This window comes from Danio aesculapii, chromosome 20, assembly GCF_903798145.1.
Source record: "Danio aesculapii chromosome 20, fDanAes4.1, whole genome shotgun sequence".
NCBI lineage: Eukaryota > Metazoa > Chordata > Actinopteri > Cypriniformes > Danionidae > Danio > Danio aesculapii.
The window spans coordinates 44,473,204-44,493,583 of NC_079454.1; the positions used below are offsets into that span (position 1 = coordinate 44,473,204).

Below are 20,380 nucleotides of genomic sequence, written 5' to 3' on the forward strand. Positions count from 1 at the left end.
ACCAGGAATCTATTACACAAATTATAACATCAGACAATAGGGATTACAAAGGATATAATATATAAAGTATCGGATATATTAGAAATACAAATATAAGCTATAAAGACACTTAAAAGTCATTGATGGTTGAAAAAAAAAGCCTGATGGCAGATACAATGTTTTAAATGTTTATTGAAGTAATAAGATTACAGAACATGTACAAGAAAAGAAACAAACCAAAAAAAAAAAAAAAAAAAAAAAAAAACATGCATCCATTGATTTTTTTACAGCACTAGCATTTCCTTTTTTTTTTTTTTAACTCTATATCATTGTCGTTCATGAGGAAAGTTTCCTCTTGTGTGTTAACCAGTATTACCCAGAATGTACCATGACAATAGATCACCATGATGATGGCTAACATGATGGTGCACAATGGTTCAATGGATGGGAAAAAACACACTATTTAAAGAAGATAAAAAGTGCTTTGAGCTCTTTCACTTTTTAAAGGATGAAAGTCTTACGTCCACTAAGAAAGTACACAATGGAAATAAATATACTGTTTTAACCGTCACGCAGGATTGTCTAAACAGGTCTTTAATCTAGCAAAAACAGATTTATTAGCCAAGGTGATTCTAAATGCAAGTGCCCTGTCAAGTTGTAGGGCAATGTTGATTTTCACAATATTTCCTCTACTAAGACATCAGGAGAAAAAAACCACACACACAGCATTGAAAAGCATGGAAAAATAAAGATCTCAAGGTGGCAGATAAAGTGAAAGCTTTCATTGGTAAAAATGTCAAACGGCAGATCGCCTGCCCCATCTCAGAATCATTTCATTAGTGATCGACTATGAATCAACTATATAATTCTGTCGTAAGCACAATTTATTGCAGAGCCCGAGTCATGATGCCCACAAAAAGAGAACGGCATTTCATATCTCAGATACAACACTAAACAGTTAAAAGAAATCCTGCCACAATCCATCTCTTCCCCAACACCGTGCTTCTTCAACAGTATCCCTATAGTTTTACAAAAATAGATCTGCAGTGATGAGCTGTTACGAGAGTCATGCGAAAGAAATAGTCATGGTTAAGTCTATGCGAATATGTAAGCTGCTGATGTGACGAGTGGACGCTGGGAGTCTAAACGCCCTCCATGTGTTGGAATGGAAGGCAGGATCGAAAGGCAAAGATGGGTGTCTGCACTGGCTTTTACTGATGAGACCAGTGAGGGGGATTCAAGCTGGCATGTAAGGAGGAGGAGGCTCCTTCGCTGGCATTGTCATGGCCATTTCATAGGTGGGAAGGATATACTATGATAGAGAAAAGACACCATTAAAATGAACAGTAAGACGTTATTTAACTACAGGGTTCCCACGCTTTCATGAACAGCAGATTTGAGGACTTTATAAAACACCATTCATTTAAAATCAGCACCTTTGTAAATCATACCCTAGCATATGTACCACTATGAAAGTACTTCATTCACTTACACTTCATATTTACGTTAAATATGTCCTTTACAAAAAGTTTGCCTGTTTTAAAAAGTCTTGTTCAAAGAACTTTAATAAAATTTGTTGAACTCAAAACTGGTGACATTCATGTGCAGTTTCTGAAATATTGATAAAATGTGCATTATTTATCAGTGTTATTGTACAAGACTTAAATTTGAGACTTTTTATTTAAGAACAAATTTGATTTCAAATTTAATTAAAGCACTTTCAAGGACTTATGTTTGTTTTCAAGTACTTTCCAGGCCTTGAATTAGGGCTGCACAATATTGGAAAAATCTGATATTAAGATGTTTTATTTTTCTGTGATAAATATTGCGATAAGAACAGTTTCAGAAGATGGTTTGAATAGCCCTGTTTGACAGTTTTCTGGGGAGTCTAACAGTATTCAGGTACAGAAATGTAATAATCACAGTGCAAAAAATGGTCTGCCTCCACACCCCTCTCAAGGTGAACTGCACCATGTACAAAGTGCAACACTGTAACAATTTTAATCCCTGTTTCGTAACATAACGAGTGTGAAAGCACACTACTAGAAACAAGACAAAAATTCTAAGCAAGAAATGTTTTTTTTTTTGCATAAATCATATAAATTCCACAAATACAATGATTAAATACAATTCTGAAGTTCCTGCTCAACTATAATTCAGACTGAACAATGCATATCTTTGCGATGTGACTTTTGCGGATGTGCACATGGCCATATCAATGCTGAAACAATATATTGTGCAGCCCTACCTTGAATCTATATGTCTGAAATTCGAGTACTTTTAAGTACTTTCAAGAAGCGTGGGAACTCTGTAACTAACAACCACAGAGCACACTTTTCTTTTGGTTAAATGTAAAAACTGGCTGTCTCAACTGGCTGGGTTTTTGGGGCGGTAGAAAAAGAAAACCTTTTTAAAACCTGGTAAACAGCGCCATCTACTGTAGCATTGTGTTAATTGTAATAATGTGCACTTCTATAGAGGACGAAACCTGCAAAAACAATAAATAATTGTGCAAATAATTTAATGAGTAAATAAATCAATAAGTTCCTGCATAAATAAAACAATAAATCAATAATTATGCAAATAAATAAATAAATAACGGTATATAAAAATACATAAATTCCTGCATAAAAAACAAATAATGGTGCGGGCAGATAAATAATAAAAAAAATTAATTACACTCATGTTAAGGGAATAAGAAAATGCTAAACCCCCCCTCCCTTTTTCAAACGTTTATTCATTCTTGAACATAGTTCTGTATTTACTTTTCCTTAGATCAATATGCTAATGAAAAGGTCTCTATCAATCATCAGAAGGCGGTCTATATGCCATCATTGGTTGATGACACTCTCTCATTGTCATGGGGGGGGGGGGTCTACTTTCACTTTAACATTTTCTTACTCCAACATTCGTGAAATTTATTTCATTACTTATCTGCGTGCACTATTGATTATTTATTTATGCAGGAATTTGTGGATTTATACATATGTATATATACACATTTATTTATTTATTGTTTTATTTATGCAGAAATTTGTGGATTTATTTACTTATTTATTTATTGTTTTGCAGGTTTTGTCCTCCATATGCTCCTACTGAGAATTATAGATGACCAAAAATGAATATCACCTGTTCCTGTCATCCACACCAGTGTTGACATTATTGTATTTATTTTTATGTTTTATTGAATAATGATTTCTTTTATTGGTAATAGAAATTAAACGAGAGTTAAAAGAAAATTAGAGATGTTGCCCTTGCACTATACCAAAATATTTTTAAGCTGAAGTAATAAAACTGAAGTAAATAAATACCATTTATAAAGAAATGACAAAATTACTGACACTTACTGTAAATATAAATAAATACTATACTGTAATGTTTTGTTTAAATAATACTATACACTGCTACTGATATTAAATATCAAAATAAAGAAAATATTATAATAGACCCGAACAAAACGATGTCAATGAAAGAGCAAAACTGACAAAAACAAAACATTTAGACTGTAATTTGTGCAGAAAACTGCATTATAAAAAGTGGACTTTAGAACAGATTTGTGACATTGCTTGAAAAAAAAAATGTTTCAAAGGTGAAGGCAAAGGTGTTTTGCTTCATAATAGTGATAAATTGTATACTGTGACCAGTAATCAGCTTGTTTTTTAAAGTAAATAATGTCTGATTTCATCATTTTCAGTAAATGCTTTTTTCTAAATGCTACATCACGAACAGTTTTTATACAGAGTTGTGAATTTGCCCTTGAAGAATGAATATAGCTTATAATATCCTGTATCATCATGATCAGACGATTGAGATGGACATACCTGAGGAGGAGTCTCAAAAGCAGGGTAGACAGCAATCTCTGGAGTGTTCCTGTTGTTTATGTACTTATAGCAGTTCCACACGCAGTTGATCAAATAGGCCTGCAAGAAATAACACACTAATAGTTTGGATCTTATAAAGAAAACATACAGATTCAGGTAGGTTACAATTACAGTTTGGTTCTTTTGTACTGAACACAAAATAGACCTAAAACCTAAACAAAGCATACAAAACGAAAAAGTCCATTATTTTGTGACCAAAAGTTACCAAACATGCAAAACAATAAAGTGTGCTGGGCTACAAATGCTCATTCTATCAACATGCATGTGATGTTTTATCACTTAAAAACATGTGAAGAGATTAAAGTGTAAAGAACTCAAAACAGACACAGGAAATCCTGTCTCACACACACAACTGAAAATCTGCATTTCTTACGCCTGTACTGAACTGTAATCAGCCATGCTTCAAGATTTGGCCCTTTTTATGCTTGCATCTCTGTCCAAATGCAATCCTGTTTTAGAAGTGCTTGATTTATACTTGAGCCAAACCGCACCAGAGTTCACTTGAAAGTGAACCAGAGTCTGCTTGCTTTTCTCCGCAAAGGTCAAGATAGCAACATTTACACTTATTTAAATTATAATAACAAAAATGGTCCAACAGTTTGTTTTAATTAGGTCTGCTCAATACATCGTTTCAGCATGGATGTCACAACGTGCAGTGCACATCTGCAATAGTCACAGTACAGGATATGCAATCTGGGTATCAGGTTGGGATTATAATTAACCAGGAATCACAGTTCAGAACACATGATTTGTAAAGTCATTCTGACATTTAACCGTAATCTAAAAGTGTAAAAGATTTTTACTTGGATGTGTTTTTAAGGCCTGTGACTGTAAAATTTAAAGCAAAATGTGAGCACAAGAAATTATATAGCTTGCCACTTTGACAAAGATTAATTGTTAATTGAATTTCTGTACCTCAATATTGTTAGATTCCACTGAAAACCATACAGCGCTTTTCATCTTTGTTCTGTTGTTTTCATTTGTGCTTTAACATGTTTAATTTATATTTTCATTTTATGCAGATGCACTCCCCTACAAAATCACCCTCAATGTAAAAATCACCAACCATTAATTATTGTCCAAACAGTTACTTAAGTTGTGAAATTACATCGCAATATACACTCACCGGTCACTTTATTAGGTACACCTTACTAGTACTGGGTTGAACCCTCTTTTGCCTTCAGAGCTGCCTTAATCTATGTCATAGACTCAACAATATACTGGAATTATTCCTCAGAGATTTTGGTCCATATTGACATGATAGCTTCATGCATTTGCTGCAGATTTGTCAGCTGCACATCTATGATGCGAATCTCCCGTTCCAATACATCCCAAAGATGCTCTATTTGGATTGAGATCTGGTGACTGTGGAGGCCATTTGAGTACAGTGAACTCATTGTCATGTTCAAGAAACCAGTCTGAGGTGATTCATGCTTTATGACATGGCATGTTATCCTGATAGAAGTAGCCATCAGAGAATGGCGCAGCAGAAATCGAGACTCATCAGACCAGGCAAAATCTTCTGTTGTCCAATTTTGATGAGCCTGTGCGAATTGCAGCCTCAGTTTCCTGTTCTTAGCAGACAGCTTCTCTATCCAGCCCCTCTGGCACCAACAACCATGCCACAATCAAAATTGCTTAAATCACCTTTCTTCCCCATTCTGATGCTCGGTTTGAACTGCAGCAGATCATCTTGACCATGTCTACATGCCTAAATCCATTAAGCTGCTGCCATGTGATTGGCTGATTAGAGATTTGCGTTGTGGAGCAGTTGGACAGGTGTACCTAACAAAGTGGCCGGTGAGTGTGTGCATTGCAATGTCAGTTTTTTTCAATATCAAGCAGCCCTAGTTTTAATCAAACCAAAACTGCCAAGTGTGAACACAGAAAGCTCAGGTAAATAGCATTTATATCTACCTTGAGGACGATAAGAATGGCAAAGAAGATGAGCACAAATAGCAGGAGACAGCTGGAGTCCAGAGAGAGCAGGTTGTCCTTGTAAGGGAAATCCGGCTAAAAGAGACAGATTTGATTGTTTTTTTATGTAAGCATTAAACTCCGGGATCATAAATGGCAGTAAAGGGCAAACTGACCAGCTGGTCCAGGTAGTCCTTGATTCTGGGCAGGTACGTGAGGGAGCTGATGGCCACCAGGCAGCTTAGTGCAAAGTCAAACAGCTGGTAGCAAAAGAACGGGATGAGCCAGCCGTCACGATTCTGTGTGAGAGAGAGAAAAAAATAACACATGTGAAGAGGTGGGCTTTTTTTCTTTCTCATTTTCAGCCTGTTTCTCACCATTTTAATGCTGATGCAAACCTGTGAGACTCCCAGGAGTAATGAATCATCTCGTTTTGAGCAAATATAAGCAGCTGTGCTGAATAACTAAGCTTAGAGAACACCTAACATGGATAGGAAACTATTAGCAGATCTGACAAGGCCGTGACTTTACTGGAAAAACATTTTAACTGCCTTGAGGGCCTAAAACACATGGTGAAGGACACTATGGGGTCTAAAACACAGGTGAAGCTCAAGGTTTACTCAAGGTAACAAGTGTTCAGTGACAGCCCTGAACACTGCACTTTATGATTTTACAGCAGGAACTACTATACAACAATATTCAATGATCCAACCTGCTTTTTAAAGACGACATCAAGCAAGACTGTGAAGTACAGATGAACACAGTGGTGAAAAGCATTGTTTTGAGTATAGGGCGATGTTGATATAAATCAAATCTGTTACAAATGATCAGGAACTGAATGGGACCTAAAATTAAATAAAAAAATATAAATATTGTAAAAGAAAAAAATAATAAAAAAAATAAAAGTAGAAATGTTGAACAGTGCATACACTGACCATTAAACACACTCCGCACTGAAAGCAAAATAGATGGAATTCAACCCATGTAATACCAATTTTCGGCCAAAATGTGCTGATTAAGTCACTATTTACTTTTATTTCAATTGCTTCAAAACAACATGAGCTTTTTCTTTTGCTAAGTACAAAAGTTGGTAACCAGACTGTTTAAATTACCTTAATCTAAACAATAGAAAGCAAGAAATACAGTTTTGGAATAACTTTATGATGCAGAAATGGTTCTGTTATTTTTGTTAATTATGGAAAGACAAATAAAGAATTTTAAAAACCCACAAATGCAATGGAATGAATACATAATGCTCTACATCAAATATTGAACAAATACCATAAACTTACAGTAATAGCTCCATACACCATCATAGCACTAATGGTAAGCATCAGGAGAGAGATGGCAAAGCCCACACAAGCATTCTCTACAGGGGTAAAAGAAAACTTGTGTCATTTAAAAGGATATAAAAGTTAAAGGGATGGTTCACCAAAACCACAAACCTGCTTAAGTTTCTTTCATCTGTTGAACACAATTTGAAGAAAGCTGGAAACTGGAGACCATTGTCTCCCATAGTATTTGTTTTTCCTACTGTGGATGTCAATGGTTACCAATTTCTATCTTTCTTCAAAGTATTTTAGTTTCAACAGATAAATAAAACTCATAGAGGTTTTGAAACCACTTGAGAAAGAGTAAATAGCAAGTACAGTTTAGTTTCTGGGTGAACTATTCCTTTAAAATAAATAAGAAAAAGGCAAAATCTAAACAAAAACAAAATATATATTGAATAAATATAAACAAATGACAATAAAATATATAATAAATAAAGTATTTAATGTACAATTATAGAATTGTGTGTTTAAACACAGAACTACAACAGCAAAAACTCATGAATGTACCTGACATCCTGTCTGAGGCAAAGTAATGCTCAATAACCTCATACTGCAAGTCAACAGTAGGGACGTTCTCAGGGTGAGTTACTGCCACAGTCAACAGAATGCCCATCAACAGGTTCACCACCTTTGAACAGAAATATAATTATATTAGTGTAAAAAGCCCAGATCATGAGACATACTGTTGAAATCAGAGATGATGAAGTCTGATTAACCACGGCGTCATTTGACTTCCTGGTATTTTTGTTATTGCAATACTACAGAAAAAGGAGGCCAAGGTCAAGATATATATTAGGGCTGTATGATACTGGAAAAAAAAACGATATTGCGATATTTTATTTTTCAGTGATAAATATTGCGATATGAATAGATTTTCAAAAGATGGTTGGAATGCCTGTATTTGACGTTTTCTGTGGAGTATTCTGGTACAGAAATTAAATAATCAACACAATGTTCTTACTTTGTCTTGTTTCTAGTCCAAATATATAAAAATTCTTAGAAAAAATATTGTTTTGTTTATAACTTCAAAAGAAATAAGCCAAAATTAAGAGTTTTTCCAAGTAAAATTATATGCCAAAGAGGTAAGTAAAATGATCTTGTTTTTGCTTAGAAATGTAGATGTTTGGACTAGAAATAAGACAAAAATTCTATGAATTTTTGGCATAAATCATATAAATTTATTATAGATCCAGTTATTAAACACATTTCTGTAGCTCATGGTCAACTATAATTCAGACTCAACATTGCCTATCTTGTGATGTGACTATTGTGAATGAGCACACTGCAATATTGATGCTGAAATTATATATTGCGCAGCCCTAATATAGATCATTTCAATGTGGTCTTGTCATTGGCCCATAAACATTTCCTACTTACCAAAATATTTCATAACTGTTTTAATAGGCAATTCAATCATAACTTAATGCTAAAACAGTTATCATAACATTATTTATCAATGTGGCTCTTTCTTGATCTTCGGAAGCAATAGAAATTATGTAAAACAGAAAATACGTTGGGACCATTGGTTTTGTTTACATCCATAGATACATATATAATTATAGATAAATAGATAGATAGATAGATAGATAGATAGATAGATAGATAGATAGATAGATAGATAGATAGATAGATAGATCTCATTTGAAAATACTCAAACTTCCATATATAATGATTTACAATGACTTTTACTGATGACAATCAATTTATTAGTTACAGTGCCCTTTGATCTAAATGTATTCATAAACTTTATTTTTTATAACACTATTAATCAATTATATCAGTTGAGGTTTGTTAGTTTACGGTCTAGTTATCTAGTGACACCCAACGTATTAAAATATATAACAGTTTTTTAATATTTATTATATACAATAGCTATAACGTTATAATTCGACATAACTGACTTAATCTTAAATTAACTTACTTCAAATTCGCCCCCCATGACAGTTCAACCCCATAACAGTTTAAGTTAGTAAATTCAACCTCAGGCCCCAGCTAGCAGTTAGCTGCCAACGAATAAATTGTAAATCAATCCTTAAATATACTATTCGTGTCACATTAATCGACTTAAATGAACAGATAATGCTCTTATAACATGCTTACTACTAATATAATACATCTATTCACGTTCATTTATCTGTTTTGTTGACGGTTTCCTTTCAAAACATTGAGTTATGCTAGCGGTCGTTAGCATCGAGCTAACACGGCTCAGCCAGCTAAACACATCCACACAGACGGACATTCATTCACAGACACACCCCTAGAAGGTGAGGGAAACGATATTGACACATTTCAGCTGTTAGACACTACAAGACGGTATTTGATTAATATTTGAAGCTTCGTACCATGTACCAGGTACCCAAAATGATGGTTCCAGTCCGCACATGACAGCAGCCGCAGCAGCGCGCGCTGTATAGTCGGTCTCGAGACGGTTTAAAACGCATGTCGTTCTCGGTGCTTTGAAGAAACATCGAGAAAAAGACACGAGACGAAGCTCTTCTATCAAAACAGCAGCGTTCAGTTCGGTCCTTCTGGAAAAACTCCCCCTGACGGGCGACAAACGGCGGGGGCGTGGTTACAGCTAGCAAAACGATGCCCGAGTCGTCAGAGAATCGGATCTTTGACATCCTATGCATATATCAGTCGAACTTGAACCGGTTCGCCCAACATGTTTGAAGTGGTATGAATCAAACTGTACGACTCTTTCATAACTTGAACTGAACGGAATGAACCCAGTGGTTCGAGCCAACAACGCAGTGACTCATTGAACCGACAATCTGAAAAAGTGTCATCTTTTTTGTTATTTTGACCAACTGTTTATGCTCTAAAGTAGTATATTTTATTTTAAATTAACAAGAAATGTCATCAATAGTTTTCAGAACAAAACAAAGATTACATTTTGCTCAAACACACAGCTATAAATTGTAAAAAAGGTAATTATATAGAAATATATTATTTAAACCATAAGTTTTAAAGTATAATATTTAAACGATAAGCAAAGTAACAATGTTGTATTTTACATCAAACAAGTGCAGTATAAGTGAATTATTAAATGTAAATGGACACTTTACCCATCAAAACAGTACAATATAGAGTTATCAAAAATTACATATAGACAAGTTAATGACGCAATACGACCAAATGATTCTTTGATTTTAGAACCGATTCGCAGAAAAAGGAATCATTCATCGGTTCTGAATCTTTTGGGATTAATAGGGGCGTGGCTAGTCGGATCATGCATGGAAATATGTAACGCATGACTGCGCTTATAATTGATGTTGCATTGGTGTGTATTTAAGCAAAGCTCGTGCAGGGAAGATGATGATGATGTGCACGAGCTTCTCCAGATGCAGACAGATGCTTGCAGGTTCAGTGCTCGATGCATTTCTGGGAAAAGCCTTTGTGAGTTTGAAAAGCTCTTATATAATAGATGAGATGCTGTAAATTACATAAGCATTCAGCTGATCAGGAAACAGACAGTGGCGGATTACGAATATAAAGAGGCTACGTGCGACTGGTACTATGAATAAATAATACCAATAATTTAACACAAAAGGGGGGTTTCAAACGCCAAAACAATACGCTTTAGATTTTTATTGATCTATATTAAATTGTGTCCTGCATAATTGTTTTCTGAGCCAATAAATAAATAATGAAACAATAATGACTATCATACCTTTTACATGGTTTACAGAAAACAAGTTAATGACACTCACCGTATCAATAGTCTATGTAATAATAGATTATAGATGACTTCACAGTGCAGCCCCAAAATACTATTATTTTCAGTTAAAATAGTTATACTTTGCCACATTCCTTTAAGCCACTAGATTTAGCCATCTGACAAACAACTAAAAATATGATAACACTTTAGATCAGGGGTCACCAACATCTAAAAATAGCTCACCATAGCACCATCTAATTTTTGTAGCCATCCTTTTTATCACTCTTGCAAAATGATATTAAGTTATACTGTACATAATAATAAAAACTTTAAAAACTATTTCAGACAGATGAAGTGTTGCATATCGATATTTATCTGTTTCCTACCTTGTTAAATCATTGTTGACAACTATTGTGAGAAGACATTAACATGATCAGTGTCTTCACATAGATGAATATCATTAATTATTACCAATAACATATAATTAAAAGTACATTGAGTTATTTGAGATGTGTGTATCAAACTGGTAGCCCTTCACATTAATCGGTACCCGAGAAGTAGCTCTCAGTTTCAAAAAGGTTGGTGACCCCTGCTTTAGATCTATATGGATTATTATAAAATAGTGATTACCAACCTGATAAATACTAGACCTTCCAAGATGTAGACCCCTAAATATCCATCTCTGTAGCTATCAATTTGAATAAAATCTATTTAAATACATGACAGCATTCATTTAAATGTCAGGGCTCATTTTTATAGTAGCCAAATAATCATTCAGATTGGATTGTTTGTCTTCTCATTCTCTGAAATAGTGAAGAAACCATACACTGACCTTTGTTTAAACAGACAGACTAATAGACTAGGAATAGACATAATATTCTTGCAATTGCAAACCGAAAGTAATATCTCAATTAAAATCACAACATCATGACAAACTCCGTCCGACTGAATTATTTTTTTGATAATAAAAATCCTTTATCATAATTAAATTGATAATAAAATCCTTTATTTTACAAGTTTTTTTTTATTTGTCCTTTATTTTAATAAAGGATACAGACTGTTTGTGCCCCTTTCACCAGGCAAAAGATACAGGACAATTATGTCATGAACTAACAAACTTAGGTATCACTTCTTTCCAAGAGTAGCCGCCTTTATTTTCCCCCTAATACACACAGACACACACTCACATACATATCCCCCCTTTCCCCATACGACTGCTAATGCACTTGACTGCACTATATGGGCCGGTATAAAATTCCGACGGTATGATAACCTTGGATAAAAATATCACGGTTTCACGGTATTGTGATTACTGCTCTAAAATATATCCTTTTTAAATGTCTGGGTTAAAAACAAAAACTTTTTCCCCTTTGAAAACAATATATTTTATTTTTTCAGTCTCTTATTGTTGCTGGCGTCTAAGAGCTACCAAACAAATTTCGTTGTACGATACTACAATGGCAATAAAGTTCTAAATCTAAAGGTCTGAATGCAGAAGGCATTACAAGACAAAGGGTTCAACGTAAAGGAAACTGGTTATATATTAGTGTTGTCAAACGATTAATCACATCCAAAGTAAAAGTTCATTTTTATAATATAATAAAAATATATTTGTGCGTACTGTGTATATAAATATATGCATGAATATACCAATATTTGTTATATGAGCAATATCACACTTGTAGCAGTGCTATATGGCTGTATATCGACACTGGTGGGAGGCGTGCGTTGTCGTTAGTGTCCAACCAGCGCTGTTATACAGTGATATAATGCGTATATTGCGTTACTACAACAGTTCGACCACATAATCATGTGTATAAAAAAAGAAAATCCAACACGGAGAATCTACAAATCCTTTTGTTAGAGGAACTACTTTATTCCGCCATTCATTCACAGCTGCAGCTGACATCAGAATAGCAGAAACCATTGCTAAGTCACAAACGTCACTTTAGAGCTAGTATCTGAAGGATTCTCTAGCGTAATGTCTAAAGTGATGTCAAAACAGGTGATTTTGCTCACATTTTAAGATTGAAAGGCTGAACGGCATGAAATGCCATCAGTCTACAGAGATTTCCCAGTATTTCTCTGTTGCAATCGGGATATCACAATAATTAACACTGAAAACGCCAAAGCAAACACTACCAGACTAAGAAATAAATACAGCACAGCATACAAAAAAGAGAGATCGACTTAGAAAGACACTTACCTGTTTTATAATGATTTGATCAGCTGTAGTTTGAGTTTTTTTCCTCTAAGGCCTTATTACGCTATCTCTGTCACCTTCTTGTGGCGGAACATCAACCATCTTTGCTCTGCTCAGTAAGACAAGCTGATGACTGCCGAAGCGCTGTCTCTCATAAATTATAAATATTTAAAACAGGCACTGCCCTTATAAATAAACTGCATAGATGCGATCTAAACAACTACATTCTCACTTTAAAAGCCTCAAAAGTACATTATGTTGTCCCACAGCTGCAATATTTGTCAAAATGTAGTGAGTTTATTGATCTGCGGTCACTCTATGTGAGCGGAATAATACACAAGGGTGAAGAGGCTGTCCGAGTTCTGATATTACAGAATATCACACGGCTATCAGCCAATCAGATTTAAGAACCAGACAGAACTGTTTTATAAATGTGTGTGTGTGTGTGCGTTTGTGTACTATGTAAATACAAACTTTTATCTTGAATGTGATTAATCATTTGACAGCATTATTATACATCATACTAAAGATGTGATAGTATGAAAACAGAAAACATTTCACATTTTTGCAGGTTGTCCAGAAATGAAATACTAAACCTGCAATCTCATCTAAGAAATATGAACTGAGCCATGTGAAACCAGACAGACAAAAGCCACTCTGCAAAGCACTGATTTTCAGTTGTTTTAATGGAGACACTGATTAACCTTATTCTGTGATGAGTTACATTAATTTCCATAGGTTCCGACTCTCAGCCAGACTTAGAAAAAAAAACATATATCAATGTCATTGCTGCAAAACTAAGGTACATTATTTACATTCCAAAAAAAAAAAAAAGCAAACAGAAACATTAAATCAAAATTATAATAATAACAACAGTGCTGAAGGTTTTGGGATGGGAGTGAATACTGAAGGCCAGAAATGGCGAGTTGAAGTTCTGAAGTGAACTGTGTGTCCCAGAATGACTCAGCATGTGCGACTGTATGGTGCGCCCTGAGGGCCGGAGCCAAAGCACAGACATTTCAAGAGCATTTCGTCATCTCAGAAGCTTAAAAAAAACACTTTTCAAGGATATAAACTAAATACTTCAATGGAGCACAAAGGAAAACATCTCAGCTTGTTCTTAAAGAGACAGTTCATTCGCTGCTAATTTACTCGCCCTCAGGGTGACCTTTTCTCTTTAGTAGATGATGTTTAGTTGACATTGGGATCCTTTGTGATTCATAAAATACAAGTCATTGGCTACTGGCTTTTTGAGAGTCAATCAGACAAAACTAAATTAATACGTTTTTCTTGAAGACACTGTGTAGCCATAAAAGAAAAATGAACAATCTATACAAGAAACTGAACATTATTTACAGCAATTTTACAATTTGTGAAGAGACCATTTGCAGAAGGTGTAGATTTAAGGTAATAATGAAGTAAATAATGAGCAGTTTCTTGTGCTTTAGATAAGAGGACTGATTTTTTCAAAAGATTTGATGTTTTATGAATCACCAAGGCCATATTTTAAGTCTAAAATCTTCTTTAAAGGGATAGTTAACCCCCCCAAAAATATTCAGCCATCATTTACTCATTCTTAGATTGTTCCAGTATCCAAACTGACCTCACCAGACATTTACTGCCATAGTTGAAAAAAATAACCACTATAGGAGTAAATGGGTGATGAGATCTGTTTGGATACTGACATTCTTCCAAATATCTTCCATTCATACAGTATTTGAACAAAATGATGGCAAACATTTAATTTTTGATGGATTCTCCATATTGGCTAGCCTGAGGGTGAGTAAATTAACAGCTATTTTTCATTTTGTTGGCTGAACTATCTATTTGATGTTCCTGACATTAAGCTGATCCCATCTATAAAACAACAAATGGGGATACCCTGATGTGGGACTGGGGGTCAAAGCAAATTGAAAAAGGATGGGAAGAAGTGTAACAATATATGGTCCTTTATTGGGGAAATGTGCAAATAAACGTCCGGTCTCTAGATCAAATTAGTTTTGGCATTCGGGTAGAGCTGGAACGATACTGGAGCGATTAATCGTCTGGTTAAAATACACGCTTTCAGTCATTTTTTGGCCCCACAGGGCACCTCTAATGCAGTAGTGCATAAACGAAACCGAAATCATAATAAAAATGAAGAAACGAAAGCGTCTTTTGTTTTCCTACAGTTTGAAACCATCCCACAATAATAATAATAATAATAATAATAACATCAATATTAATAATGCTTCAAAGATGCAGGAAATTATTGCCTAAGGCATGATTCTATACAATATTTTCAGTACATACTTTGTGAGGAAAATGCTCCTTGTATCTGCTACTTGTTCAAAAAGAATGTACAGCTTGATAACTCTATATTTGTGCCTTAGTCCATTTTTGCTGCTTTCACATTTTCGTTTTGTTTATGTTTTGTTTTTTTCCTTACAGCTTCAGTTCGTTGGCAATTTTGGATGCGATGTTCTTGAAAGCGATGGATGTTCCTGATATCCGTTTGAAGCGCACGCCGTTTAGCGAGAGGCGGGGCAGTTTGCACACCTCCATCTCCCATTGGACCAAACTCTCGGCGTGGCCGTCGCCGTGGACGCAGAGCAGCAGGAATCGCTCGCGCTGCTCGTAGTCGCAGTTGTTGGCGTCCAGGACTTTGCGGATCTCGCGCATCATTTCTGTGGGCTCCATGGACGAAGTGGTCTTCATGCTCCAGGTGAAGCGGAGCGAGCGGGGTTTGGCGTCTTTATGTTCCTCTTTCTGATCCCCTGACACATTACGACTGAAAGAGAGAGAGAGAAAGGTAAGAGAAACAGGCATTGTTTGGTTTGTGTGTTAACGTTTTAAATGACAACATGAAGGCCAGAAATGTACTCAAGTCAACACTATATTCAGTTCAAGTTCATTTGCATAGTGCTTTTCATAATAATTATAGCACATTACTGCATTACAATCAAATTGAGAAAGGTTAAGGTTATTAGTTACCATAACCTTGACTAATTAACTAGAATCTAATAGCTTTCAACAGTTAAAGTTATAATAGATATCCTGCAGTATACACTCACCGGCCACTTTATTAGGTACACCTATCCAACTGCTCGTTAACGCAAATTTTCAAATCAGCCAATCACATGGCAGCAATTCAATGCATTTAGGCATGTAGACATGGTCAAGACGATCTGCTGCAGTTCAAGCCGAGCATCAAAATGGGTAAGATTGCAGCTGAATGAGATCCAAAAGTTTACGTTCATATATTAATCAACTTTTTCTAAACGGTCTGTCTCTAAAAGTGAGGGGGACGTATACACACTGTCCCCCCTGGTTGCTACAATCTCTAGGGTTTACAGAGAATGGTCAGAAAAAGAGAAAATATGGAACAGGAGATTCTCATCATGGATGTGCAGCCAATACATCTGCAGCAACTGTGTGATGCTATCATGTCAATATGAACCAAAATCTCTGAGGAATATTTCCAGTACCTTGTTAAATCTATGAAGGATTAAGGCAGTTCTGAAGTCAAAAGGAGGTCCAACCTGGTACTAGTAAGGTGTACCTAATAAAGTGGGTGTATATAGTATATAGGTGATGTCTATGTGTATGTTCAATGAAGTGTCCTTGAAGTCTTCTATGGTTGGCTAAAGTTTCCTTTTAGTTTTGGTTGAAAATTGAATGACTGCATCATTTACCTTTAATGAAATTACTGCTTAACTTACTTTTGAGTTTCTTTTTTCTGTTGAACACAAAAGAAGATATTTTGAAGAATGCTGGTTACTGGGACCCATTGATATCCATATTATAAAAAAATGACTATGGATGTCAAAAATCTTTTGTGTTTATCAGAAGAAAGTCATTCAAATAGGGTTTGAATAAGTGAGTAAATGATGCAAGAATTTTTTTTTTTGGGTGAACTATCTCTTTAAAAGGCAGATTTAGACATTATTTTTATTCATTTATTTTTTTAATTTAGGATTAGATTTATTCAGCAACGATCTATAGTCTAGAATCTAGTCCAAAACATTGTCATAAATTGTCACAAATAAACAATATTTCACTAAAAAATATAGAGCAGCATGATTGTTTGTAACATTAATGTTTTTGAGTGCCACACCACTTCATCATTTATTAATGCATTATTTACTTATAAAGCACATTTAAGAACAACCCAAGGATGACCAAAGTGCTGTGCGGAACAGAATGCTTGAATAAAATGACAATCTATAAAGCAACATAAAACTAAACTAGTACATCCCAGAAAGATAAGATAAAAATGATTTCTGGAGGATCTGATTGGAGTAATGATGCTGAAATTGTGACTTTGAATCCCTAGAATAAATGACATATTCAAATAACTATATGGACCCTTTTCACAAGACGTTCAACAGTCATCATAATCTTAAATCCTTGAAAGTTTTTAATATTTAGATTTTTTAAAAAGTATGAACATTTTTTTTGTATTTATTTATGTATTATAACATCTTTACGTCAAATTACAAAAAAACAAAATAACCGATAATGCGAGGTGTTTCTTATGGGTGTTTCGTATTTCTATGGGGCTGTAAATTTGATTTGATTTTTGTTGTTCTCTCTTCTGGCTGCCGTCATCAGTCTCACAATATTTTTTCATTTTTCTGAAAGTCTTGATAATGTGGAGTTTTTCTTTTATTATTTCAGCAAATATGATTGTTCAAAATTGATGTGTTGTATTCTCCCATTCACTGTGCTCTAAGTTTACCCAACTATGACGACTGCCACTGCTGAGAAACCTGGAAATGTGAAAAGGGTCCGTTGTTGTTAATTAAATAAATGCAGCCTAGGTGAGTGTCAAAAACATTTGAATGGTAGTGTATTTATTTATTTGAGTTATTTGAATAAAATACTGCTTTCACCGTTCTTACATTACTCTGTCAGACCATTTACGCTAATTCCTGCTATTTCCACATTAGCTGACCTTGAGTACAATCCAGGCCTTCAAAATAAACATGCTGATGTATGTGTATGTACAGCAAATGAACATAACATCAAGTTCTAATACATGTTTTCAGTGACAACACATCATGCACTCAAACAGTCAAGTGCATTTGACATGCACAAACACAACCATGCAGAAATACAGTGCGGTGAGACACTCAGGAGTGCGAATATAAGAATATATATTAATAAACATGAGTAGAATGGTACAGATTCAATCCACAGATGACAATAAAAGAACACTACAGTATACTATAAATCAGGGTTCCCACTTATATTGCCACTTATTGCCAAATATTAAACTTTTACTGACTAAAAAGCTGAATTTCCATGACTGTAAAAAACAGGCTGTTGTTGTGCTATAAAATAATATTAAAATAATATGTTAAAACAATTAAAGCTTGAATATCAATTTGTATGTCTTCAATAGCCACTATTAGAACAATAATTAATAATTTACCTCATATCATGACTGCAAAGTGCCATCTCTCCCAAAGTTGACAGATTGATAGCAGGTTTACAAACTTTAGATTTAGCTTTTTTTGTCATTACTTATTTAACTCCAGTCTTTAAAGTGATAATTCTGAAACCAAACTCCTAAAATGTGTTTCATCCTGTCACGTTAGCCTTAGCTAACAGGTAAAATAATCATAACAATAGGCATTAAATAGTGCAGTATAAAATAAAAATAGGGCATAGAAAAAGGATAAATGGAAACTAAAATTTAAAGTGGCAAATAAAAATCCCTGATATTCCATGACGGGACAAAAAATCATGCTTAAATTCCTTGACTTTGAATGTCTAAAAAGCCCCTTTTATAACTCCATGTAATTCCACGACTCATGGGAAATATGAATATAAATTGTTGGCACCCTTCCATTGAGAAAAGAAAAAGTACAGTGGTCACTAAAAGAACTTGAAACTGAAAAACGTAATGATTAAATCAACAATAACAGAAAAGCTTCTACTGAATATTAGATATTGCTTTTGAGTTGAAGTTGAGGCATTAAACAAGACAAACTAATGCTGGCCTTCACAAGAAGTGCACCAACAATTTTGTCCACGTCTGTATATGTGTGTACGGTGTATATTTATTACGTATATATAAATACTCACATGCATGCATATATTTGAAAACATGTTTATTTATATTAGGATGTAAAATACATAGATGTGTATGATATAAATTATATATAAAATAAAATATCTATGGAACAATTTGTTTGTATAGTTTTGTTTTTATGTGTGTGTATCAGATATACATTTGAAGTCAGATTTATTAGCCCCCCTTTAATTATTATTATTTATTTAATTACTTACCTATTATTAGCCCATTTAAGCTATATTTTTTTTCAATAGTCTACAAAACAAACCCTCGTTATACAATAACTTGCCTAATTACCCTAACCTGTCTAGTTAACCTAATTAACCTAGTTAAGCCTTTAAATGTCACTTAAAGCTGTATAGAAGTGTCTTGAAGAATATCTAGTCAAATATTATGTACTGTCATCATGACAAAGATAAAATAAATCAGTTATTAGAAATGAGTTATGTTTAGAAATGCATTGAAAAAATCCTTCTGTTAAACAGAAATTAGGAAAAAAATTAACAGGGGGGCTAATAATTCAGGAGGGGGGGCAAGTTATAGTTAGGCAAGTTATTGTATAACGATGGTCTTGTATAAAGATCGAAAAAATATATAGCTTAAAGGGGCTAATAATTTTGACCCTAAATGGTATAAAAACAATGAAAAACTGCTTTTATTCTAGCCTAAATAAAACAAATAAGACTTTCTCCAGAAGAAAAAATATTATCAGACATACTGTTAAAATTTCCTTGCTCTTTGGGAAATATTTAAAAAAGGCTAATAATTGTGACTTCAACTGTATATATTAGGGCTGCATGATATTGGAAAAATCTGACATATGAATACCATATAAATGCGATATGATTACAATTTCAGCAGATGGCTTGAATAGCTCTATTTTGAATGAAATCATTAATTTAGATTGACTGGGATATTTTTGAAATGGAGTGAAACAAACAAATTGCAAGCATAAGTAAGGTTTGATGGACAAAAATAAAAGTGTAATAAGCAGAGCTTTACGGTTTTCTGGAGTTAAACAGTAGTCAGATATTCAGGTCTAATAATTAAATAATCAAATATAATGTGAAATAAAACTGTACAGTCTTCATTGCTGATAAACCATAATCCCAGCTCAACATTGTAGAAACTGCAATGTGACTGTTGAGAATGCACACATTGCGCTATCGATGCTGAAACGATATATTGTGCAGCCCTAATATAATATAATATAATATAATATAATATAATATAATATAATATAATATAATATAATATAATATAATATAATATAATATAATATATAACACAATATAATATAATATTAGTATAAGTATAGTATAATATAATATAATATAAAACACA

General features: G+C 34.1%; 2 protein-coding genes across 7 annotated transcripts in view; both read right to left on the bottom strand.

The window, feature by feature from the left end:
* Positions 1-146: 146 nt before the first annotated feature.
* Positions 147-9,682, bottom strand: laptm4a (lysosomal protein transmembrane 4 alpha). The gene is made up of 7 exons (XM_056481662.1): positions 9,454-9,682; positions 7,619-7,739; positions 7,070-7,146; positions 5,954-6,076; positions 5,778-5,873; positions 3,801-3,899; positions 147-1,291 (listed from the first exon to the last, which is right to left on the bottom strand). The coding sequence occupies exons 1-7, from the start codon at positions 9,577-9,579 to the stop codon at positions 1,217-1,219; spliced, it is 717 nt and encodes a 238-aa protein (XP_056337637.1). The 5' UTR covers positions 9,580-9,682; the 3' UTR covers positions 147-1,216.
* A 3,961-nt stretch (positions 9,683-13,643) lies between these two features.
* mark3b (MAP/microtubule affinity-regulating kinase 3b) overlaps positions 13,644-20,380 on the bottom strand; it is a 124,509-nt gene continuing 117,772 nt past the window's right edge. For all 6 annotated transcript variants that reach the window (XM_056480754.1, XM_056480751.1, XM_056480752.1 and 3 more), the window contains one exon: positions 13,644-15,745. In XM_056480754.1, coding sequence (XP_056336729.1) covers positions 15,400-15,745 — 346 coding nt within the window. In that variant the 3' untranslated portion in view covers positions 13,644-15,399. The remainder of the gene's footprint in view (positions 15,746-20,380) is intronic.

Bases quoted from the DNA above. Each gene is read 5' to 3' on its own strand.
- laptm4a (XM_056481662.1), bottom strand. From the start codon at position 9,579: ATGTTTCTTCAAAGCACCGAGAACGACATGCGTTTTAAACCGTCTCGA. The intron at 6,077-7,069 runs GTAAGTTTATGG...TCTCTCACACAG, and splicing joins TGGTGTATGGAGCTATTACT to AATCGTGACGGCTGGCTCAT. The intron at 1,292-3,800 runs GTATGTCCATCT...TCTCTATCATAG, and splicing joins CTTTTGAGACTCCTCCTCAG to TATATCCTTCCCACCTATGA.